This window comes from Engystomops pustulosus, chromosome 1 (assembly GCF_040894005.1).
Source record: "Engystomops pustulosus chromosome 1, aEngPut4.maternal, whole genome shotgun sequence".
In the NCBI taxonomy this organism is placed as follows: Eukaryota; Metazoa; Chordata; class Amphibia; order Anura; family Leptodactylidae; genus Engystomops; species Engystomops pustulosus.
The window spans coordinates 279,911,206-279,938,100 of NC_092411.1; the positions used below are offsets into that span (position 1 = coordinate 279,911,206).

The 26,895-nt window shown below is 45.6% G+C and overlaps 1 protein-coding gene across 3 annotated transcripts; it reads right to left on the reverse strand.

The window, feature by feature from the left end:
• On the reverse strand, positions 1-26,583 carry SMOX (spermine oxidase). Of its 3 annotated transcripts, XM_072126318.1 has the most exons (8): positions 26,467-26,583; positions 26,404-26,424; positions 16,538-16,772; positions 15,388-15,614; positions 4,588-4,761; positions 2,702-3,398; positions 626-786; positions 1-490 (listed from the first exon to the last, which is right to left on the reverse strand). In XM_072126318.1, the coding sequence occupies exons 3-8, from the start codon at positions 16,743-16,745 to the stop codon at positions 353-355; spliced, it is 1,605 nt and encodes a 534-aa protein (XP_071982419.1). In that variant the 5' UTR covers positions 16,746-16,772; positions 26,404-26,424; positions 26,467-26,583; the 3' UTR covers positions 1-352. The 3 variants fall into 3 exon arrangements, with proteins under 3 accessions (XP_071982419.1, XP_071982418.1, XP_071982420.1); XM_072126317.1 differs by having other exon boundaries at positions 26,404-26,561; XM_072126319.1 differs by lacking the exons at positions 26,404-26,424; positions 26,467-26,583 and adding an exon at positions 20,930-21,023.
• Between the last annotated feature and the right edge of the window lie 312 nt (positions 26,584-26,895).

The window sequence follows — 26,895 nt, forward strand, 5'->3', positions numbered from 1 at the left end:
TTCCGACCTGATGTTCTTTTATTGATTTTTTTTGTAGAATTTATTAATAGAAGGCACTTTACAAAGACAGAAAAGAAAAAAAATAATCCAAAAAAAAGGCACCAGGTGTGCAAGATGTAAATGACGAAAACCATTAAAAAGACAGAGGAACAACCTTCCCCCGATACCAATACAGTACATTAATTTGCTACAGAATTTTTTTTTTAGTTTTTTTTGTTTAAATATTTATAATTTTTCTTAAAAAGGATAAAAATGTTTCTACATCTGACATTAAAAAAAAAAAAAAATGAATATGAACACACACTGGTAGTCACAGGCCGAGAGTCATCGCTCGTCGTAGAATGGAGACTCTTCAGTTGTTGCATTGTAAGAGGTCTTGGTAGATATCGGCCAGGTGAATCGCCTCCCTCTGGCCCGACAGCAAAGCACCATGGGTAGTGGAATAATACTTTCTGTGAGTGGCCTCACCGGAGAACATCACCTGCAGGGGCTACAAGAAGAGAGACTGGTAAATATCAGCCATGGAGTTTGGGTCTGTCGCATATGACAAAGATGCAGCGATTTGCTAATTGGTAATTACCCACGAACAATTATCAACGTGAACATTTCCCCCCTCCATACTCACCGCAGTTTTTGAGCTCTCGGTATAAGGCAGTGGTTTCATAAGAGTCTCAACATCTGCTCCACTGGAGCCAACTTGAGTATAGGAATAAGATCCGAGGACGTACGGGTTACTGCCCCAGGAGGACCTCAGGATACGCCGAGGTTTTGGAATGTTAGGATTGCCTAAGGAAGAAGGGGGAAAAAAAATTGTTTAAAAATCTACATGCAACTATTTCCAAAATATTGAAATAGTCGGCACAGCTCGAAAACTAGTATATGACAAATCAGCATTACAATAGATATTTATTGATATAACATTATATTTATAGCCTTCACCCATTAATAGCCCAGTTATTTTAATCAATGTCTTCCTGACCTTCATTAGGGACACAGACTGGAAACTGAAGACTAGTAAACACGTCTGGCACAGACATATTGTATTACATGAGGTGGGAGCTCAGCTCTGACAACCAAGTCCTGGATGTCCTCTAATCTTCTGCTCAAGCAAAAACATTTACATTAATAGAAAGGTCACCGTCAATAATAAAATAAACCAATCATGTGGAAGTCCCAAAAAAAAAAAAAAATCAGATATAATAATTTCCATACAGCGCCCCCACAGGTGAAATAAAGCAGTACAAAGTCAAGTTCTCCAAAAAGGAGTCACTTTTTGGATGGGGAATACCCATGACATATCCATAATGTGACTGCCCCCCTTCTGGTACCCAAAAATATGAAAATCCCAGGGATTCACATATTACATAATGGCCCATCAATACATATGTGATGCAGCAGGACAAGTCATAGGACTAGTCCAGCCAAGTCGCCCGCATCGCGTAGGATTTGTCCCCTTCCCCCATGATAGTCATGTGTCAACTAAAAATCACTTCGATGCAATCATTCATGGGATAAAAACCATGAAAATTTGGCAATAAGAACAAATTTTACTATTCCACGGCCGGGGTATCACCGCTATACTACGGCAGCGTCATTCTATAGTGGTACGCAATGACTGGAGATGGACTTGAGTTTATGACCACCCTAAGCAAGTAAGAGATATACTCAATGTAGTTATACAAGAAGTAGCTATTATATTATTATACTGTGCGGTGTATAACTGGATGCACCGAGATATCACAGCGTCTCAGATACATTGTAGGAGAGGATTGTCTGAAGTGCAAGAGCCTCAAACACTACAAGACCTTCATGGCAAGTACATTCCTCCCATCCTCCCGAGGGAAAGCTTCACAGAACAAGGACATTATTTTCTCCATTTCTTGAGCAGGAAAGTCACAATGGATTGGCACAAAAAGAGTAAAGACAACTCCTGGGGAATGTATGGGTTACGCAGGGGACATGGGGATTAGCACAATTGATTTGTAGTCTATGGGTTGGAGTACGACCAAGGATTCTTGGAGGGTTACAACGTTCTTCATGTGACTTTGTTCTGAACAAAAAACTCACTAAATAATATTTTTGGCTTTAAGAAGAGAAGAAACAAGAAACAAAAAAAGTTTGGGTGAAAAGTACAGAGTTCCCATGGGTCCACACTACAGACCCAATGACCTATAATGTGCTTCAAATCTTTGCGGAGATTGATCAGAACTTGCATGCTCGTTTTTTTGGACGTACAAGCTCCGAAATAATCACCAGTAATGGAAATGGTTTCCCCTTCAAGTCAAGCGAGCATGGGCGGGCGTGAAGGGAGCACAGCGAGTACTGGCGAGTACCACCCATGAACATTCAGGACTGAAGGATTACGCTATAACCTACAAACAAATTGCCCACCGGTGTATGATTAACTCCCACCCTTATGTGACTAGAAGAGAATAAACCCAAACTGAATAAAATGAAGTAGGCACATAGTCACCGATGTCAATCCGACTAGTGTCAACCAACAGCTAGAAAACCAAAAGATTGGCGCATGCGCCGGATTCCACAGCATAACTCACAAGTTCCTGCTCTGGTGCATGCGCCAAACACATGGGAAAGACGAGCAAACACATCAGTCAACATAGGACAAGCCAAGCAGAGATGCATGGCCACACTGCGCATGCGCAAGATGAATGACAAGCTGAAAACCCAGACAGATACCAACCTGTAAATTTACGCAGCAGCTCGGTGCAGGTTTCGGCAACAGTCTCGTCGTCGTACTTTTCCATAATCAAGGCTTCCTCGCCGCAGATCCAACCACTGAGAACATAACCGTATCTCTCCGGAGGATAGAGAACATCGAAGCTGCAGATCTTCTTGTACCACATCTCCTCAGGATAGGTTAAAATTTCACATTCTGCATCATCTTCCCATACAAACTGGATGCTGTTGCATTCAGGACTCCAGAAGGGCTCTTCGAATTCCAAGAAGATCTTGTCAGTGGTGCTAATCCCTAGTTTTTCAATAGCCAGAACTTTGTCTTCGGGAAGGCGAGGATGAAACAAATTGTCATGATGTTTCTTCAGGACGCCCAATGAAACCGTCACGATGACATGATCTGCAGGGATAAATTCGTAGTCTTCGCACTCCACAAACACAGGGTAACCTTTCTCCTCCATCTGGTCGTTGTTGTGGTCGGCCATTCCTTCTATTTGCTTATAGATAGACTTGTTCCAGTGGATGCACTTGACGGGCTTACACAGCTGGATGACGGACTGAGGGATGGAGGCGGACAGCAGCTCTACAATCCTGCTGAAACCGCAAGGAATCACGTGATGGGCACCCGGGATTTCGGTCCATTCCCCAAACTCGCTGAGGGAAACTTCATCCATACTGTGTGAGCTGCTCTCACAGCTTTCCACCTGGTAGGTAAAGACACAGGAAATATTGAACAAACCAAATTCTTTACCAAGCAGTATAAATCATGCATGTTAGAGAGCCATCAAGAGGTTCTAGCTGGTCCATGCAGTAATATCAGCAAGGCGCTTGAAGTTATACTGCACCAAGTAGGTTTCTAGAAGTCATTTAGGGAAAGGAAGAATAATGAAGATGTAATAGCATCAAGTGGATAGAAACTAAGCTGTAGTAACCAGGCTGGGCACTGGACTGTATGGAACCATCTATGGTCATCATCAACAGCTTCTCCATCAGCTAACAAGTGGTGGCATCAGATCCCACTAACCCGATATGATCTCTGATATAATATGACCTAGACCCCTTTTAATTCTTTACTAGGAACTAGTGAAGACTGCTTGGGGCTGTTAACCAAAATGAACAAGGTTGTCAACTTTAGCTTAAAGAGGCGCCCAGCATCTATTACCAATCCTGCATTGAAAATTATGAAAATGAACCTAAAAGGGGGTTACATAGGTGAACCTGGAGCTCCCCCAGTTCATTTGCATAATTTTAGAGCCTTTTATTCTCAAAACAAGGGCATAGGAAGGTTAAAAGAAGAAAATCAGTTCCTGCCAGAGGGGGCACTCACCAGTACGTCAATGTGCTTGGTTAACAATCCTTCATCCTGGTAGTAGATGTCCATAAAGAGGACTTGTCACCCAAAATTTCGGTACTAGGAGCTGCTTACTAAAGCAAGCAGCTCCTAGTGCTTGAACAAACGCCACAGTGTTAGAAGGATAGTGTTACCGGAAACCTCCGGTAACGCTTTTTAACACTGCAGCGGGGTACAATGTAATCCTCGGACTGCTCACAAAGCGGTCTGATGTATTCATGAGGGGGCGGTCCGAGGTGCTGCCTCTTCCCATGCCCCGCTCGCTCCATAGGGTGGTGTTGACCGCCGCACGTCATGAGGAAGTCACCACCCCTAACCACGCCCCCTCATGAATACGTCAGACCGCTCACAAAGCTGTACCCCGCCGCAGTGTTGGATAGCGTTACCGCACTTACTTTAATAAGCAGCTCCTGGTGTCGAAATTTTGGGTGACAGGTCCTCTTTAAGTACCACATGATGAGGAAGATAAAGTATAGGGCTGGGAGGGGTCAGTTAAAAATATCAGAAGATAAGTCAGTGGTGAACATAACTCTGCTGTTTACCTTTAAGTATTGCTGAATCATAGCCAGTTTCAGCCCCTTCGTGGTCTCGGAGTCATCAGGATCATCCTTGATGCGTTTCCGTACCACGTCTCGGGTAAAAACACCAACGCTGTTTTGACTTTCTGCATTAACCGGTTTTCCATTCTGAAAGAACTCTTGGGTCAGGTTATAGACCTGCAAAAAACAACATGGGGAAGAATTAGCATTTTCCAGGTCTTGGACTTGAGCGTAGATTTGGACTTTGGGAACAACTGGGACACATGTATACATGACCACAACGGCACTGATCAGGCATTACCATTGTCGCTTTTGAAAGTCAAATTACAGCATTTAAAAGGATCGAAAAATCCAAAATTCACTACACACTGTAGAGACTGTGCATCTAGATCAGGGGTGTACAACCTCTTCTGGTCCACATTGTAAGATTGCAACACACCCAAGATAACCCAAAATGGAATAACGTAATCAACCGTAGGTCATAAATGGATTAAAATGGAGGAGGGTCATTGCCCATTTCTAGTTATTTAACCCATATGAAGAATAGGGGTCCTCTACTTGAATCCTTCCTATATGTTGAGCAAAGCTTTGCATGATTACCTAGCTGGAATACTAAATATGGGGTCTAGAGGTGGTAACTCAATCCATCAGACATGTGTGGCATAGCCACAGACTGGCTTTGTATTATGCCGATTACACGGCCTGAGTGATGTAGGACATGCGACCCTAAACTAGGATGACATACCCTGTGAGATGCCCTTATGTTGTAACCACACCCGTTCTAGCATCTAGATCAACCTGCGGTCCAAGACGTCCACACATAAAAATATGGCGTTGCCCTATGAGCCAAAAGAGATGGACATCAGAATTCAGGCGCTTCCATTCAAATGACATCTAAAAACAACAAATCAAACTGGTCTGGCCTCAGTTTGGGCAAGAGCTTGCTCCTACTCTAAGGGTTGTTCCAATCCCTAGGTCATGTTGGTCCTATGTGTACACACAAACGGACAAGGTCACTTTTGACAAGTAAACACTAGAAATTGAGAAATAACTCTGGAAGAAAAAAAAGGAAAAAAAAAAAACTTATCTGAAAGATGGAGAGAAAAGAGAACACATTTTTAGTCCAGAGAGCCTCAGTAAGGCTGGTGGAGGTTATATTATCACGGCAGCACCCTCAGGCCCGATCTGTTCAGTCAACAAGAAAAGTACCGAACATCTCAGCTTTGTTCTCCGAGCTCGACAGGTTTACAACTGTATGAACACAGTATCCTCGCCTCCAAACAATTACCCAATTGCAATAGGAAAACATTCAACATCACAGGAGTCAATTAGGTCTTGTGCAAAGCTAAATTTTGGATGTAGGAATAGATAAAAACCATTGGGTGCCGGTCAGTGAACAGCATATGGGGTCACGAGTTATAACAATAAAAGAATAAATTGGTCAACATCTGCAAAGAGTTTGTATGTTCCCTCCATGTTTGCGTGGGTTTCCTCTGGGTCCTCCGGTTTCCTCCCACACTACAAAACATACTGGTAGGTTGTTTAGATTGTGGGTCCCATTGGGACAGGGACCAATTTGACACGCTTTGTGCAGTGCTGTGTAATCTGTGTGCGCCATATAAAGGAATTATTAATTAATGTTGAGGAACCAACCTCCACCAATAAAGAGAATTAACAGCCATGGTCCGAACAATTTTCCTGCAAAAGGAGTCTGCAACATTGTCTCTTTCAGATCTTGTAGAGCCAAGCAATAATCAAACCCTTGGAAGAAGAACTGCTGGACAAATCTCCCATAGAAGTATATGAAACCTCCTGGTACGCACGCTTTCATTTCCAGCAGCTTCTATCATGAATACCAATGGACGGCCTCTGCCCGTAGTGTGTGCGCATACTAATTGGGAATCTTCTCTCCCGCAGTCACCGGCTGTTTGTGATCTCCCATTAATCACAGGAATTCCATTAATAAAAATTAGGCCATCGACTGATCTTCGTTTCTCATTACGTTTTACTATTCTCTAGAGAACCCAACGGAGCAGAAGCAGCCGGAAGATCATCAGATATTAAGAATGGCAATGACGGAGCTCGAAATGGCAGTACAACCTGCAGGACATCGGTGGAGGTCAAGACCAATGAGCGTCAATGGACTGAAAACAGGTAGTCATTCCTTAATGTCATTTAGATCATTTTTAAAGTCATAAATAATTGGATACAGACCGCAAAAAAGGAGAATTATTCTCACCGTTAATTCGGTTTCCATTAGTCCACCATGACGGCCCCAACTGGAGGATGGCCCTTGACCTCTGTAGGGACAGGAAGCAGAGAGGTTAAAAGCCCCTCCCCTACACCCACACTCCAGTGGCTACCAAATAACTACACCGGCTGTGGATGCAACCCATTTATTGTATGTTATAGTCACACACAGATACAACAGGTTAAATAATAAAGACTAAGACTACTCTGTCTTAAAAATAAAAGGGGACGGGAAAAATATATGGGCCGTCATGGTGGACTAATGGAAACCGAATTAACGGTGAGAATAATTCTCCTTTTCCATGGCGTCCCCCATGACGGCCCCAACTGGAGATGTACCAGATTACCAGTACCTTAGGGTGGGACAACTGCCTGCAAGACTTTCCTACCGAAAGCCTGGTCCCTGGCACTTTGGATATCTAATCTGTAGTGTCTAGCAAATGTTAACTGGCTAGACCAGGTAGCTGCTTTACAGATATCGACTAGAGAGGCCCCACGTTTTTCAGCCCATGAGGCTGCCACCCCCCTGGTTGAGTGGGCCCTGACAGTCCCCGGAATGTCCATATCTTCGGCATCATATGCCTCTTTAATGGTAGTCCGGATCCAACGGGCAATAGATGCTTTGGAAGCTTTCTTCCCCTTATTCTTCCCTGTATACTGCAGAAGGATGTTGTCGTCCTTTCTCCAAGGTTTAGAGATGTCCAGATAGTGGAGAAGACATCTCCTCACGTCCAGAGTATGCCATGCTGACTCCTTACTGTTCTTAGGGTTCTGGCAAAAAGAAGGTAACACAATTTCCTGATTGCGATGAAAACTGGAAGACACTTTGGGAGCAAAGGCCTTATCTAGAGTTAGAATCACTCTATCTTCCAGAACTCTAAGGTAAGGTTCTCTAAGGGAGAGAGCCTGGATTTCTCCTAACCGTCTAGCTGAGGTTATGGCTATAAGGAAGGTCAGCTTGAGGGTTAGGCTTCTAAGGTCCGTAGTCTCTAAGGGCTCAAACGGAGGACCTGTCAGGTGATTCAACACCAGAGACAAATCCCAGTTTGGGATATTTTGTTTTAAGTGAGGTCTCAATCTGGAGGTAGCTTTTACGAACCTCTGGATCCACTTGTGCTCCGCCAAGGAAGTATCAAAGAAGGCACTAAGGGCTGATACCTGGACCTTGAGTGTACTCGTCTTCAGCCCTTTATCAAACCCAGCTTGCAGGAAATCCAGTATCTGCGAGATGTTGGGAGACAACTGGTTAGGAGGGACTGAGCCACAAAAAGACACGAATTTCTTCCATATTCTGGAGTAAATTCTGTGGGTGACCACCTTACGACTAGCCTTCATCGTGGAGATCACTTTGTCCGATAGCCCCTGGGCTGTCAGTATCTTCCTTTCAGGATCCATGCAGCGAGCTGGAGAGCCTGCGGATTGGGATGAAGGACTGGACCCTGGAACAGGAGGTCTGGACGGGGTGGTAACAGGAATGGATCCGCCATTGCCATCTTTTTTAGCCAAGGAAACCAGTTCCTTTTTGGCCACCAAGGCGCTATGAGTATAACCTCCGCCTGGTCTTCCCTGATCTTTTGTATGACCCTGGACATAAGAGGTATCGGAGGAAAGGCATACAGTAACAGCCCCCCCCAGGACTGGCTGAACGCGTCTCTTTGGTTGAAGGGAACTGTAGGTTCCAGGGAAAAGAAACGCGGGAGCTTCGCGTTCTTGCTGGAGGCAAACAGGTCTACTGACGGATGTCCCCACCTCCTTGTTATGTGAAGGAAGACATCTTCGTGAAGACACCACTCGTTTTGATCTATCTTCCTCCGACTGAGGAAGTCTGCTGCCTGATTTTCTTCCCCCTTGAGGTGGATGGATGAGAGGGATTGAAGGTTGTCTTCTGCCCAGGTGAAGATTTTGTTTGAGAGTGCCAGGAGACTCGGATTTTTGGTTCCCCCTTGGTGACGTAGGTAGGCTACCGTAGTGACGTTGTCCGAAAAAATTCTGACATGCTTTCCTCTCAGCATTTGTGTGCTGGACCTCAGGGTTTCCAGAACAGCTCTTAACTCCCGATGATTCGAGGAACGGGTTTTCACTGAATCCGGCCACAGGCCTTGGACAGGATGACCTGCGACAATCGCTCCCCAACCTGACTGACTTGCGTCCGTCTGTATAGTTGTCACTGGCCAAGGATGCCAGGGTACTCCTTTTCCCAGGTTTGCTGGATCTGTCCACCAGTCTATGGACCGTAAGACTGAGAGGGGAATCTCCACCTTTTGATTTAGGTGACAAGGATCTTTGTCCCAAGAGGACAGCACCCAGTTCTGTAGTGTCCTTGTATGACTTTGGCTCCATTGCACGCACTGGATGCATGCAGTCATGAGCCCAAGGATCCTCATTGCTTCTCTTATGGAGCAGCTCTTCTTTTTCTTGAACGCGTTTAGCTGGAGAATTAAATTTTCTCTCTTTGCTGGAGGGAGAAAAGACATCTGTCGTGTGGAGTCTATTAGAACTCCCAGGAATACCACGTTCATGCTTGGTTCTAGGTTGGATTTTTCTGTATTGATGATCCAGCCTAGCCGCTGAAGAGTCTTCATGATGATATCCCTGTGAAGAATCAGCTCCTGACTTGAGGCACTTACTACCAGAAGGTCGTCTAGGTACGGAATGATGGATATTCCCTCTTTTCTCAGAAACGCTACCACCTCGACCATAATCTTTGAAAAGGTTCTCGGTGCAGAAGATATCCCGAAGGGAAGGGCTTTGTATTGAAAGTGAGCTTCCTCGCCTTCTGGTGACAGGACTGCGAACCTGAGAAACTTCTGCGAGTTGGGGTATATTGGGACGTGGTAGTAGGCGTCCTTCAGGTCTATTGTACACATGAACGCCTGACGATGGATTAGCGCTGAAGCGGAAGAGACGGTCTCCATCTTGAATTTTCTGTATAGGACGAACCTGTTTAGCCCTTTCAGGTTGCAGATCATCCTGGACTTCCCGTTCGGTTTCTTTATGAGGAATAGTGGAGAGTAATGTCCTCTTCTCTGATGTTCCTGGGGTACAGGGATAATCACATCCAGATCTAACAACTTCTGCACTTCTGTCCAGAGTTGGAGCGACAGGTCCCGAGAGGGTTGTCTGGTAAGGACGAAACTTGTGGGAGGAAGAGCGGTCAATTCTATCTTGTAGCCGTCCTGGAGGATGGACAGAATCCAGGGGTTTGATGTTATCCGGCTCCATTGCTGATGAAAATTCAACAGTCTTCCTCCCACTTTGGCGTCATTGTTTCCTGAAACTCGTAGCGGAGTTACTGGGGTTGAGCAGAAACCCCCTGCCTCTTCCACCTTTAGGGTAGCTCCACCTTCCTTGTTTACCCTTGCCCCTAAAGGATGGTCTCCTCTCTTTGGGGTCACGAAAGGAAGGTTTCTTCAGACTGGTCCTGGATTCTGGGAAGCCTTTTTTCTTATCCGCCGCCCTCTCCAGGATGGTGTCCAATTCGGGCCCAAACACATACTCGCCCTCGAACGGGATGCCGCACAATTTAGACTTCGACCTGAAGTCTCCGCTCCACTGGCGCAACCAGAGAGATCTTCTTACGGAGTTGGAAAGAGCCCCTTCTTTAGCACTAATCCTCACTCCCTCTGCAGAGGCGTCAGCAATGAAAGCTGTGGCTGCTTTCAGGGTCGGGAAGGTATTAAGTAACAGCTCCCTTGGGGTTCCATCCCTTACATGCTTTTCCAACTCCATTACCCAGTGGAATAGTGTGCGGGCTACGGACGTTGTAGCAATGTTGGATTTAAGGTTCAGCATGGAACATTCCCAGCTCTTTTTTAATAGGCTGTCTGCCTTTCTATCCAGCGGATCTTTCAACTGGGTAGCATCCTCAAAAGGCAAATCGGTCTTCTTGGTCATTTTAGTGACCTGGATGTCCATCTTAGGAGCCGAGTTCCACAGCTTGGCTTCTTCTTCATCAAAAGAAAGACGATTTCTGAATTCTTTTGAAAGAGAAATTTTGTTTTCCGGATCCCTCCATTCTTCTAGAATCAGATCCCTGAGAGTATTATTGACCGGGAACACGCGCCGTTTTTTGGCTTTGAGCAGACCAAAGAGTTCATCCTGAATGGACTGCGTCTCCTCTACCTCTTCTATCTTCAGGGTATCTCGCACCGCTTTTAAGAGGGGTTCCAGGTCTTCGGAAGCCAGCAGATATCTCGATTCCATCCTGTTTGCAGAGGTGGAAGGAAACGTATCAGGTTCCAAAGAATCCCTGACCGTAGCACCATCAGAGTCTGAAGCGGGGTCAGAAGATGAATCCACTATTTTCTGGCGCTTTTGAGGTGGTTCCTGGGGGGCAAAGGCAGCCAAGGATGATGACACAGATGATCTGACTTCCTCCTGGATAAAGCTACGCATCTCATCCATGAATGAGGTTTTTTCTTCACGAATCAAATTATCCAGGCATTTTTTGCACACAGGTTTCTTATATGCACTAGGTAATTTCTCAAAGCACATGTTGCACTTTTTATGAGGAGTTTTCTTCCTCTCAGAGGAGGATTGCTCCTTAGCACGGCCTTTTTCCTTTTCCTTGGGATCCTATCAAGGAAAGGAGAGCCCGGATAAGGAACTGCTATAAACGGGACGTGCGGGTGACCCACCACCCTATCCCTTTAACCCCTACTCACAGGAGGTGGGGATATGAGGTCCAGACCTGAGGCCTCTAAATTGCAGGGTTCCATGCTCCTGGAGGAACTACAATAACCAGCCAGCCTAGAATGTAATAATAACAATTGAAGGCTTGTAAATCAGCACTGTAATGGTTAAAGGGTAGGATGTTACCTGGTACCGGTAAGCCAGGAGAGATCCACCAGGGTCTATAAGGTAAACGTGGCCCATATCAGAATACAGTGCAATAAAATATAGTATGTGCCAGCATAATATACAGTTATACATATCAGGGTGTTTGAAGCCAAAGACCTGACCTGAAAAAAACGCCAAAGGGAACCTTTAACTCGTAAGCCGCAGGTTAGAGGTGTGCTCCGGAATGAAGATTAGACCTCAGATCAACGTGATTACCACACTAGAGCAATTTAAACTTACCGCCCCGCGATCCTGTTTCCGGGTCGCACGGCTTTGACGTCACTTCCGGTTTCGTCACTCCACCGGAAGTTGACGCCGGGGTCGACCGGAAGTGCGCGGGAGCGCCAGAATCACATGTTCCGGGTGTCGTAAGCTCCAGGAGCTGCGGGCAGAGCCGGAAGGTAAAACACAGATCCACACAGGCAGAGGAAAGGGCCGCAACCCGATCGAGGCCCGGAGCTGTGCTGGGTAAGGGATAGGTCCCGCGCCATGGTGTCCCCCCTCACTGTCCCAACTAGTGGGAAGCGAGGAGAGAAACTTCTCTCTACTCCCTGCCCTGTGTAGGGACAGGAAGCCACTGGAGTGTGGGTGTAGGGGAGGGGCTTTTAACCTCTCTGCTTCCTGTCCCTACAGAGGTCAAGGGCCATCCTCCAGTTGGGGCCGTCATGGGGGACGCCATGGAAATAGAGTATTATGAATTTTATATATCCGTCAATCCATTCAGTCTTCTAAGCATTGGTGAGGGTAAAGCTAGTGGCATCCCATCAACTAAATAAAGAGGTCATGACAAGTAAAACATCCTCTTATTTCTTTGTCCAACACTTTTTAGGACACTTGCTCTACTTTTGACAAAAAACACAAGACGGCAAGTCAACTGGGACCACCACTGAAACGGTAAAAATGATCAACAGATAAGAGGGTGTCCGAAAACCGTCACCTCATTAGAGATCAGAGCCAGAAGTATACCTGGATAGCTGCAGCTCAGTATCAAGATTTCAACATGTCCAACAGGTTTGTTCTCCAAGGTAGGGGAATATTCACATGGTGCTGGAGCGGAGGAGAAGGTGACCCTTCCTCCCTCCATAGGAAACAGCGGCGCACGGCCACACACTCGACCATTGTCGTCTATGGGGACGTATATGCCGCATGTACGTCCCCATGAACGGCCGTGTAAATGAACCCCAAGAGTCTGAAATTTGGTTTAAGTTTCTCTTCCTACTGAAGAATTAATCTTTGGTAGAATAGCTTTCGGCTGACTTTAGAACCAGCAAACATTACTTGCGTCCACACCATCTACATGAAGTGCACCAAAACCTAAAATTAAGTGGGTTTCTAAATTGTTCACGTTAGCACGATTTAGTAGGTCTCAATGAGTTTGCTATGGTTCGCCCAAGTGGCTTCTTAAAATTCCCTTCAACTGTAGATGTACTTTGAAGACACCAACGATTGGCCAAGAACCTAGTTGGCCAATAGCTCTTTGCAAGCCTTCCCCACCATGAAGATGTCTGCACGTTTCCGAGTGTGTACGCTTATTGTAGCAGTAATACAAGAATCCTCATCTTTTCTTCCACAAGACTCACACATCATTCATTTTGCCAGAATCAGACATACACCATCAATAAACCCTCTATACACTTTCAAATTGTGTCCATCCCTGACAAAATTTGTCAATTAACCCCCATGTTCCATGACGAACTTTCTTAATTACCACTTAGAAGATCTTAAGAACTAGATTTGGCCACCACTGAGAATATCAGAGGACAAAATAATCTTATCCAGGGATGGGTGTATTTTAGCTTCTGGTAGTTCACATAGGTTATTGTTGAACATATAGAATTTTTCCATTTAACCCCCGACTACTTGATGGAACGGCGCAGTAAAACACATTTACATTCCGGTCACGGCCTCGTGTGCATAGCCAGGAAATTGATTCTGTATAGACGATTAGGCCAGATTGGAAATACAGACACGTCCCAGCGGGATCGCTTCCAACGCTCCGAGCTCCCTGACTGGACTCTTACACAAAAGATGCCATCAAATATCTTCATTGCTTCAGTGTATCACATTCCCTTCATTTAATTGAGCTCGGGAGGAAAAGGGTGGTGTATGTGCCAACCTGCTATCTTCACAGGAGTATTACTTCCATACAATGAGCTACACAGCACAGACAGCACTTTAATAATAGATTTCTGGTTACGCAGTCTCCACCTGTGGCCAGAACCTTTAGATTGTAGATTTCCAACTCCCCTGAAGGTCTTCACTTCCTAGTTTTCAATTTTCTTTTATACTGTACATAAGGCACAATAGGGACCTGCTCCACTTCCATTACAGGAAAAAGACTGAGCCCACAAAACTGAAGCTTAACCCCTTACCGACGTGTGACATCACACTGCTGGTGTAAGGTCAGGGATCATGGGCCCAATGGCAGGTCGCTACCAGCAACGCTGCTGGTGGTGCCAAAAAGCTGTGATGTCATTGGAGAAGCGACAATCTTTTCTATAACAGCCTCTGGTCTTTGCAAGACCCAAGGCCGATAGTTTGTTCATTACAGTGCGGCATTGGCAGATTTCCCTTAGACTATAAGGCTAGGATTACAGCGAATTTTGCCAGATTACCAAAGATCATAGTGCCTTCCTATAACATCGCACCTAATATAGTAAAGAGATTCAAAAAATACATAAAACAAGCGCAGAACAAATTTTTTTTTTTTTTTCACAGTGACTTAGCTGTGGCAAACTGGGGGTCAAACCACAACCCCCAATATTAGCCGAATTGGTGGGTGAGGTTTTCAGGACCCATTTTTTTATACCAAAGACTTAGCATTAAGGCTTTGCTATAATCATGGAACGTGAAAAGTGCAGAGTGCGGCGTTCTGTCCGCGGAAGTATGGTCAGTCCACTGCACTTTTCACGTTCCATGATCAACTGTTCTGGTCTATAATGAGACATTCTGGAAACATCTATTGTTTAGTGGTTGTGCTGATGTACCGCAGGTCAACGCTCACTTATTACAATGGACGTTGTCTGTAGACTGAGAAGGACAGATCCAATGAGAGAGTGTTTACGTTGCTGACACTAGTTACCGATCACAATGTTCTCAGAACAGGGAGTTACCTTGGAATTCTTGGCAGGAAGTGATAACAAGCAAACCTGCCGATGGCACCAAAGCCAAGGCTACACTGCAACTTGTTGCTGGAAGACTGATTCATTTTAACTATTGAATCTTTCCAAATTTACAAAGTATAAGCAGATCTGCTCACATCCCTGACAATACTGTCATATGTCGTATAAGTGTCTATGGACACACATTAAGAATTTAGGAGCACCACCCTAGATTTTCATTTGGCCACATGTATCTCATTTCACACAAGGCTGGAGGAACATCTTATAACTCACATGTTAAGGTCAGGAATCCTGTAGGAAAGTAGGTCCGACAAGCCAACGTTCAGACCCATCTATAGGTGGATGGATCCCTAATGAAACAGGTTGTGACATCTTATTGGATCACAACATGGAGCTACTACATTCTCAAAATAAAGTCAATATGGTGATAACATGTGATGGAAGCAAATTCCATATAAGCACCTTCTAGAGGCAACTCCGAGCCCTCCATGATGTGTCTCCAGATTAATAAATACTTGTATTCATCAAAACCGAAAAAAAGAATGGATATATACTACCACAAAACATTACCATAAGGATAAGAGGGTCTCACCTCGTTATAAACATCACTGAATTCTTCAACCACATCTTTCGGGATCCTTTGTCCACTGCTGGTGAGGTAGTGAGCCACTCCATTCTTGGAGTATAGACTGATGCGACCAACACTTCTCTCTCCATCTGTGGTTTCTTCCAGTAGGCCATTGTCTTCTGCTAGATGATAAATGGGATTGCCATTCGACCCATGGATCCAGGTAGCTCCCAGTTCAAATGTAGCGTGTTCTGTAGGATCCAAGGAAAGCCACCATTAGAGGAGAGAAAGTCCAAGTTGAATGGAGACCATTCTCAGTGTTAGATGGACATAGCAATGGCTGCCAAATACACAATTTCCCCTGCAAATGTCCTCTTGGGTATCTGCTTTTTGTAGAGGCGACCATGTCCATCCCCCAAATGACACCTACCCCCCCCCCCCCCATCTTGTGGGTAGAAAAAAAAAAAAAAAAAAGGTTTCTAAACCATTACATTTGCCCAGGCATAACTCTAGTATTCCCAATCAGAAATAGCGAGGAAAGCTGGTCACAGGATAAATTTGGCCAATAAGAGTCATGATATTTCCCGGTCCAAGCAGGAGTGACTACTTATGGTCCATGGAGGTGACTGATTGGCCAAAGTGGGTCCTGGGACCCAAACCCCTGCCACTTCCAGCCAAGCAGAGCATGGGAGCCAGAGCAAGGTTAATACACTTTCTTTTGGGCATCTCTGTAAAAATCTATGGGGACAGAGTTCTTGGAAAATCCCTTTAAAGTGCCCCATATAAAAGGGATCCATTCTCATTGGTGGGACCTCAAGTGGCAGCACCATAAAAATGGAACCCATGCCGAGTGTGTATTGGTGCTCCATTCATATAGGGAACTTACAGGCCAACACTGGGTGCATAGAAGTTCTAATAAGAGTCCCAATTAAGAAACATCTATGGTTCATTCTATTTGACTTTGTCTCGTTACATTCCAAGAGCTTTATTTTCTCAATTCAATTATAAAAGGGGCTTGTTTTTAGTGGGATTAGGTATATTTCTCACTTGTACATTAGTGGATGGGAATACAAATACGTTATTTTCATTTCATCTGTTGTGAATCAGAGGTTACTGCACATTTTCCCCCAGACAGAACTAGTCGACGAACAAGCCAGCAATACATAAAACTTACCAAGTCTTAAACTTTGAACTCTGCCTCCAATTCGATCAGATGCCTCGAGGATAGTAACATCCGAGAATCCTTTCTCAAGGAGATATTTTGCAGCAGAGAGGCCTGCAAGACCTGCCCCTATAATCACTATTCGTGGCTGTCGGGTTCTCCGTGGGCCACTACTAAGAGGATCATCAGTGCTGTCTGAAGATATGTCACAACTTTGCATGCCGTCCAAGCTCTCCTTTTAGTTGACCTATCAGAAAAAGAAAATTTAATATAGACACGATAGCATTTTTTGATGATAGGACGTTTGAAAAATATAGTTTCTTTGTACTGTAAATGGCACCAACACTGACCATGGATGGTGGGAGGTATTCCAGTGATCTCTATGTCTATACAGATTCACTGCAATACCAGCTCACACCACGGTCAGATGTGGCGCTTTTCCGATTCCCCGACCACCCCTTTAAAAGTGGATATTTTGCTAATCTGTAGCACATGATGCTTCCGAACCAAAACACACTTACATGCCGACTTGTACCTCCTGAAACCAGATGCTTCTAATATCTAGGTTTTTGAGGAAAATCGTACAATTATGCAAATGAGCCTCAGAGACTCCGGATTCACAGGGGACCTTTCTGGCGTAGTTGACTGCTTATTATTCACAACTCCAGTCACGGATGGAGGGGATGGGCAGAAACGTCAAAAGGAGATGTGAGTAACTATTACATGACGGTGCCGTAATGAGCTCCTGTGACAGACAGGAGCCCCCGAGGCTCATTTGCATAATTCTTGAAGACTTTTCAGAAAAAATGAAGCCAACAGAAGCAAAAAGAAGAGCGGATCCAGTTTCGGGAGACACTCACTAGCGTGTCAGCGTGCTTTGTTTGGAAGCACCGCTCACAACTGTAGATTTCCTTTAAGTGAAAGATAAGCATTTTTGCCAAAAAAAATTTCGCCAATTCCGGCTTGCCAAAAAACATCAGCCTGTGTGACAAGAGGAAGAAAACAGAGCGTACCAAGCGTTTCAGAGAAGGGAAACAAATTAAATTTGTTGTGAAGGATCCATCCGGCCTGTTCTTTGAGAAACAGAAGAGAAATCCTGGATTCTATTCATCCATCTAAGACTCTTTCTCCCCCTGACCAAATAACCGTGCCTAGAAACCAACCAACCATACAAAACCCTGGCCATGTTCCCTCCAGAGAAGCAACCGGAGACTTTGGGGGAGATTTATCATCAGTCTCTTAGAGCAGAACTGCTCTAGTTGCCCATGGCAACCAGCTTTCATTTTCCTTCAGCCATGTATAAAATTAAAGCTGAGCTCTGATTGGTTTCCATGGGCAACTAGAACAGTTTTACCTCAGAAACTCCATGATAAATCTCCCCCTTTGAATCCTTGGGATAGGGACGACCTCATGACACGCCATTATTGGGGCACCGAGAGAGGAAAGGAAAAAGCTTTCACCGAGTCTGAGAACAGTCTGTGCCACCTGAAACCGACGCCACGAGACGATTTACTAAATTATCATCAATTACCCTGACAGGAACAAAATGGCTTTTTTCCCAGTCTCGTAACTCTGTGTTCACTGGGGATGGAAAAGCTTGTAAATGCAGACACTTAAAGGAAAAGTCCTTAAAAAGAGCTTTGAGTAATGTAGCTATCTGTATCCCTATGACAACCCTTCCTGTTACTGTACTTCGGCAAGCGCAGTGTTGTCATAGGGACATTGGAAGCCATTTTAGACGTTTCTGGTATGGAAAAACATGACACAGAGCCATCAGGTCAATATTATAGTACTGGCACATGGACGAGGAGAACAGCTAAAATATGTGACAGGATTTTCCAAAAATATAGATGATTACAAAATTTATAGGGCAAATAAAGTAAAAAAAAAAAACACTGTCAAATCCATGTTGCCTAAAGCAACCAATCAGCACTCAGCTTTAATTTTTCAAGAGCAGAGTTTGAAATGAAAGCTGCGCTGCGATAGGCTCCCATGGGTAACAAGACTGTTCATCTTTTAGACAGTCTCATCGGTCGCCCAAGTGTCTGTACATACTGTGACAAATAACTACACCAATAACACAGGAAATGGGCCCAAAAATATTAGCTTTTTTTCAACCAATTTATCTCCATTTAAATACTAAGACCAAGCCTTAGAATTAGGAGTCCTGGCGGCCATGTTTGAAGCTTGAACAATCCCTTTAAATCAAGGCAAACTTACAAACCAGGATGTGAAGAGTTAACAGCACAGAGCCAATCCAGGAAATATTACAACATCACAATGCAGAGAGATTATCTCCAAACCAAACAATCGGGGATGACGCGTGCGTTCTCTCGGAATAATACATACATCACCTCCAGGAATGACTGCCCCGCGTCACACAGCAAGGACTGGGGCTCCATTCAGAAGTCACACAATCTCCTGCGCGTGCAGGGGGAACCAACACTTCTGTGGGTGAAGCAGAGAGCTCAGGATGATCACACGTATCATCAGGGGGATGGCTCAAAGGAACGAGGGTGAGGGGGAATGAATTGGGGACCATATTATTAAAACACAGGATTGTGGGAGAATTCAATGATTTAGGGTCGCATGTAGAATATTTTTTGGAAGGTTGAGAACCCTTTAAGGATGGGGGCCCTCATCCTTAAAGGAGTGGCAGGGAAGTGGAGGCCAGCTCATTAGGCAGCACTGGGATTAGGGGACCCTGATCTATAGTGAAGGTCCCAAAATCAGCTACTGTGCCCAATAGGGGAAGAGGTTCCAAAAACACCTTGTGGTCCACCTCAAAGATTCCTGAGTAGGAGGAAACGTCAAAAGGAGTCTCATGGGTAGCCAAGGACAGACACTTGGCCTTTCAGCTATGGGTAGAGGATTGTGGGATACTCATCTTATGGAGACACTAGTCGCAACATGGCGGACCTCCCTATAACACAGCCAATCCCAGCAACTTTATCAGAGATGAAAGAAGGGCTTTGCATAAGGGGCAGGATAAGACTGCCAATGGCGGTAAGAAAATTGTGGGCCATTACAGGTGTAATAATGTAATGACATTTACTTCCTTCATATGGTACTAGAATCAAGTCACTTTGGAACGGAGGAGGGGGTCCCTTCTGTGCACCTTTAGCCCTCTAGTCTGATGATCTTTGGAGGCCAAAGATCCTGGAAGGATAGATGTTAAGAAATTGAGGATTTCATGGCTGAAGCTCCATCTCTATAGGGCAGTATCAAGCTTGGTGATTGGTTAAGGTGGCCAAGAGCCTCCTTTAAACTTTAAGCCCTGCTGTGGCCACCCAAACCGTCTATTATAAGCCACTACTGTTTAGCATAATATATATATATATATAAAAAAGTGGTAATAGATAGTTTTTAACGTACAATGCGTACTGTACAAGGAACCTGGATGATGGCCAGAGGCAGATACCTCATATAACCCTACCCATAGTAGCAGTACCTGGAACAGGACAAAGTGTAGAGCTACACAATATGTAAGATTTACTAGTCATCAATAATACAAGCTTTATTACCCACATAAGACAAGTCTTGAAGTGTGATAAGCCAGTGCAGGTCTAATCTATCTTTGAATATAAAACCAATGTATAGGTGGTAAAAACACATAACTAGTCCAAAAATGTGACACCATTGCTGTAATTTTCTAGCACAAAGTAAGACAACAGGTGATAAATGTGGTACGCAGCACTTTGTTCAATTAAGCCAGAATTGTGGGACATTCATCTCCATATATCTGTAGACCATGTAGTCACTGAACTCCAAATCCATATTTCACCCAGTATGAAAACGCTACTCAAAAAGAAAAAAAAAAAAAAAACTCCACCTACCAAGATTATGATCTTCTTCATTACCAATTTAGAAGACTCCTTTCAGCACCCAGAACTCAAGAAGATACCCTTCCATGCCAGCAACATAGGAGTACCTCCAAAATTTGCTGAGAAGGTCTACGCCATATATGTCCCGCACATATAATAATGACCCTGCCCCTTGGCTATGTGGCTATAAAGAATATCGAGAAAGAAGCCCCAATGTTACATCTTGATGTCAATGTAAAGGAACATTCTAATGAAGACAAGAACTTTGGTAGAACATCCACAAAGTGAAGATCTTGGAAGACATTGATAGGGATCTTATCCTTGTTAAGAGATTGATTCCCATCTGGAAGGGTGGTAGTTTTTAAGCTGTTAGGTAGCAATTCCAAAACTTCTTCAAAACCAAGAAATAAGGATCAAAGTCCTTCAAAAAAGTTGAGTTTTGATTGATCACTTTAGAGTCCCTCAACACACCAAAACCATAGAGAAAGATTGTAGGACTTCAGAAAAAGGGTTGAGATCTAGAGAGGAGTCAAGGAAGCCCCATACAAAAAAAAAAAAAAAAAAATCTAAAATAACTTACTGAAAAACTTTACTTGGTCTTCTGCAGTGAGAGTGAAACCTGCACACTTGTGGACAGTAACAAAGCTTCAGGGGATTGAGAGACATTGTGAGGATTGCATAGACTGACATAACCACCGGCCTCCCCCGCCCCTTCCTTTCACATAGGGGAAGGGTCATACAAGGACAAAACGCCACGTACTGTACTTTATCTGGAAAAAGGGATAGTATGCCTGAGTCAGCACTGGTGACGTCACACATACCATGCGTAACACATGAGCTCATGGAGGCAAGGCTCAGGTACAGGTCACAATCCACCATATTCATGGGGTAGACCCACCCAAAACCAACACATCAGGTATAGAGGAGATGTAGGTGCTGACCAAGTGCCCCCCTTTTTCTAAACCCCTCCCCAATCACAAAAAGCTTCAACCCTCCTTCAGCATTGAGGGGGGGGGGGGGTCTGGGGTGTTGGATTTTGATTTTTATGAACTCCTGTTCTTAAAAGAGGTAAGAGCATTTGGCTTTGGCGGAGTCATAGTAATCTAGGAAACTTCTCCAGATAAGAGAGGAGAAGACATGGGAGGCAGTGGCGTAACTTCAATCTGCAGGGCCCCAGTGCAAAGTCTGTGCCAGGCCCCCTGACTACAATGTATGTTTTATAGTATTAGTCTTCTCATATGGGAAAGTGACAGCTTATGGGGCCCTAAGCCTCCTGGGCCCGGTTGCGATCGCACCCTCTCCACCCCCTGCATGGGAGTCACTATGAACCGTATTGGCAGCAGCCCACACATACACATAGTCCTACCTCTGTGTGTGTACATAGCAAATGGAGAATGAATGACTTTAGTTGTGGGACTTCATTGGGTTTCTCAATAGTGGAGGCCAAAAAAAAAATTAAAAAAATAAAACATTGGTAATGAGGCTCAGTCCACTCCAAAAATAAAATCTCTGCTCCGTCTGCAGACCACCATTACAGCTGGAATGACTATACCCATGACTGCCCAGCTGAGGATGCAAGTGTTCTGAATGGGGACAAAGCCTCTTGCTGACACTTCTGATGTTGAATCCAATATCCAATCAACAACTTCCCCAACATCGTCTAATACTTATTACATGGCAAGAAGAGCCTATCAAAAGTGGAAATTTGTCCAACATTAAATAACTGCTTCCAACCACAAACAGCGCCACACCTGATATTACAGGGTACTGCAATGTAGCTCCTATCGATTCTATATATTACAGCTCAGCTGCAATACCGGCACAAGCCATGACCAAGTGTGGCGCTGTTTATGGAATGACTATTGCTGGGCTAAGCATGTAGGTCTTTTTAAATGGAACAGCTATTTTGGATCAGATGACTCAGATCCAGGAAAACATACATAGCCACTTATACCTTTGTGATCAACACCCCCCCCCCCTAAAATACATAATGTGGCAGATAATATACTCCATCTGTTCTGCATTCACAAACCAGGGGTCACATATAGCGTATGCAGAAACCTGGGAACAGCAATATCTGATCTCACACTACAGACGTGACCGGAACGTGCCGGAATCTTGTACATTTATCCGTCTTCTATTAGTGGAATAATAAAATAGAAGGAAAATAATACAATATAAATAATGAAGAGAAATGTAAAAAAAAAACGGATTAAATGCAATAAAATAGATAAATCTTGACCGGAAGCTTCTACTGCCACTGACAAAAGACGGAGCGCGGCTGTTTACACGTTTCACGACAGAAAATGAGGTCAGAGGAATCAGAAAGAATGAAATCCTTCAGTCAGAAGAAGAGACGGCGAAGCGAGGCGACAACAGACGGACAGGATTTATACCCCCCCCCCCCCCCATTCACTATCCCCTTGTCTTTGGGTAATGTGCCTGGTCACCCCCTCCCCTTCCTAGAAGGCTCTTATTACTGTTTACAAGATGCACCACCCCAGCCCCCCACCAGGACATCACCCTCCGTATTACATATATACAGACATGATGGCGAGGGACACATACGTTCCTCCATGCTGTGGATCCACACAAAGAGAAGGTTAAACGCTCCCCTATAAATTGTCCTCCATAGTGTGCAGTGCTCCTAGGAGCAGGGGGAAGGGTATGCGAGTACAAGCTGTGCACACTATGGCAGCACACACTGGCAACACAGGATTCATAAATATTAGGAAGTAAAGATACAAACACCAACATGGATACAATGTATCAGAGAGACAGAAGACTACAGGAAGGGGGGTCTGTGTGTGTCCTGCTATACCAGGGCCCCCCAGCTCACAGCACAAGGCAGTGTATAGACCCAGGAGCCATGTATGAGGAGGGTAATGCAGGACAGTGTATACACCCAGGAGCCATGTATGAGGGTAATGCAGGGCAGTGTATACACACAGGAGCCATGTATGAGGGTAATGCAGGGCAGTGTATAGACCCAGGAGCCATGTATGAGGAGGGTAATGCAGGGCAGTGTACACACAGGAGCCATGTATGAGGGTAATGCAGGGCAGCGTATACACCCAGGAGCCATGTATGAGGAGGGTAATGCAGGGCAGTGTATATACACAGGAGCCATGTATGAGGAGGGTAATGCAGGGCAGTGTATACAGCCAGGAGCCATGTATGAGGGTAATGCAGGGCAGTGTATACAGCCAGGAGCCATGTATGAGGGTAATGCAGGGCAGTGTATATACACAGGAGCCATGTATGAGGGTAATGCAGGGCAGCGTACACACACAGGAGCCATGTATGAGGGTAATGCAGGGCAGCGTACACACACAGGAGCCATGTATGAGGGTAATGCAGGGCAGTGTATATACACAGGAGCCATGTATGAGGGTAATGCAGGGCAGTGTATACACACAGGAGCCATGTATGAGGGTAATGCAGGGCAGTGTATACACACAGGAGCCATGTATGAGGGTAATGCAGGACAGTGTATATACACAGGAGCCATGTATGAGGGTAATGCAGGGCAGTGTACACACACAGGAGCCATGTATGAGGGTAATGCAGGACAGTGTACACCCCCAGGAGCCATGTATGAGGAGGGTAATGCAGGGCAGTGTACACACAGGAGCCATGTATGAGGGTAATGCAGGGCAGTGTATACACACAGGAGCCATGTATGAGGGTAATGCAGGGCAGTGTATACACACAGGAGCCATGTATGAGGGTAATGCAGGGCAGTGTATACACACAGGAGCCATGTATGAGGGTAATGCAGGGCAGCGTATACACACAGGAGCCATGTATGAGGGTAATGCAGGGCAGTGTACACACACACGAGCCATGTATGAGGGTAATGCAGGGCAGTGTACACACACAGGAGCCATGTATGAGGGTAATGCAGGGCAGTGTATACACCCAGGAGCCATGTATGAGGGTAATGCAGGGCAGCGTATACACACAGGAGCCATGTATGAGGGTAATGCAGGGCAGCGTATACACACAGGAGCCATGTATGAGGGTAATGCAGGGCAGCGTATACACACAGGAGCCATGTATGAGGGTAATGCAGGACAGCGTATACACACAGGAGCCATGTATGAGGGTAATGCAGGACAGCGTATACACACAGGAGCCATGTATGAGGGTAATGCAGGACAGCGTATACACACAGGAGCCATGTATGAGGGTAATGCAGGACAGCGTATACACACAGGAGCCATGTATGAGGGTAATGCAGGGCAGTGTATACACACAGGAGCCATGTATGAGGGTAATGCAGGGCAGTGTACACACAGGAGCCATGTATGAGGGTAATGCAGGGCAGCGTATACACACAGGAGCCATGTATGAGGGTAATGCAGGGCAGTGTATACACACACAGGAGCCATGTATGAGGGTAATGCAGGGCAGTGTATACACACAGGAGCCATGTATGAGGGTAATGCAGGGCAGTGTACACCCAGGAGCCATGTATGAGGGTAATGCAGGGCAGTGTATACACACAGGAGCCATGTATGAGGGTAATGCAGGGCAGTGTATACACACAGGAGCCATGTATGAGGGTAATGCAGGGCAGTGTATACACCCAGGAGCCATGTATGAGGGTAATGCAGGGCAGTGTATACACCCAGGAGCCATGTATGAGGGTAATGCAGGGCAGTGTATACACCCAGGAGCCATGTATGAGGGTAATGCAGGACAGTGTATACACACAGGAGCCATGTATGAGGGTAATGCAGGGCAGCGTATACACACAGGAGCCATGTATGAGGGTAATGCAGGGCAGCGTATACACACAGGAGCCATGTATGAGGGTAATGCAGGGCAGTGTATACACACAGGAGCCATGTATGAGGGTAATGCAGGGCAGTGTATACACACAGGAGCCATGTATGAGGGTAATGCAGGGCAGTGTACACACACAGGAGCCATGTATGAGGGTAATGCAGGGCAGTGTATACACACAGGAGCCATGTATGAGGGTAATGCAGGGCAGTGTATACACACAGGAGCCATGTATGAGGGTAATGCAGGACAGTGTATACACACAGGAGCCATGTATGAGGGTAATGCAGGGCAGTGTATACACCCAGGAGCCATGTATGAGGGTAATGCAGGGCAGTGTATACACACAGGAGCCATGTATGAGGGTAATGCAGGGCAGTGTACACACACAGGAGCCATGTATGAGGGTAATGCAGGGCAGTGTACACACACAGGAGCCATGTATGAGGGTAATGCAGGGCAGTGTACACACACAGGAGCCATGTATGAGGGTAATGCAGGACAGCGTATACACCCAGGAGCCATGTATGAGGGTAATGCAGGGCAGTGTATACACACAGGAGCCATGTATGAGGGTAATGCAGGGCAGTGTATACACCCAGGAGCCATGTATGAGGGTAATGCAGGGCAGTGTATACACACAGGAGCCATGTATGAGGGTAATGCAGGGCAGTGTATACACACAGGAGCCATGTATGAGGGTAATGCAGGGCAGTGTATACACACAGGAGCCATGTATGAGGGTAATGCAGGGCAGTGTATACACACAGGAGCCATATATGAGGGTAATGCAGGGCAGTGTATACACACAGGAGCCATGTATGAGGGTAATGCAGGGCAGTGTATACACACAGGAGCCATGTATGAGGGTAATGCAGGGCAGTGTACACCCCCAGGAGCCATGTATGAGGGTAATGCAGGGCAGTGTATACACACAGGAGCCATATATGAGGGTAATGCAGGGCAGTGTATACACACAGGAGCCATGTATGAGGGTAATGCAGGGCAGTGTATACACACAGGAGCCATGTATGAGGGTAATGCAGGGCAGTGTATACACACAGGAGCCATGTATGAGGGTAATGCAGGGCAGTGTATACACACAGGAGCCATGTATGAGGGTAATGCAGGGCAGTGTATACACACAGGAGCCATGTATGAGGGTAATGCAGGGCAGTGTATAGACCCAGGAGCCATGTATGAGGGTAATGCAGGGCAGTGTACACACAGGAGCCATGTATGAGGGTAATTTGGAGCTTGTACCTTCCTCCTCTGCTCCTGGCTGTCTCCCTCCTGCTTGCTGCAGTCTCCCTCCTGCTTGCTGCAGTCTCCCTCCTGCTTGCTGCAGTCTCTTTGTCCTGTGCTCTGCAGTCCAGGCTCTATCACTGCATGGAGCAGCCCAGGTTCTGTTTATCAGTGAGCAGAACCCTCCCCCTGCCTGAGGAAGCAGAACCCCCTCCCCTCATGTATAATGGATGCGTCCTCCTCCTGCCTGGGGAAGCAGAACCCCCTCCCCTCATGTATAATGGATGCGTCCTCCTGCAGGCACAGAACCTCCTCCCCTCTTATATAATGGATGCGTCCTCCTCCTGCAGGCACAGAACCTCCCCTCATGTATAATGGATGCGTCCTCCTCCTGCAGACGCAGAACCTCCCCTCCCCTCATGTATAATGGATGCATCCTCCTCCTGCAGACACAGAACCTCCCCTCCCCTCATGTATGCGTCCTCCTCCTGCAGACACAGAACCCCCTCC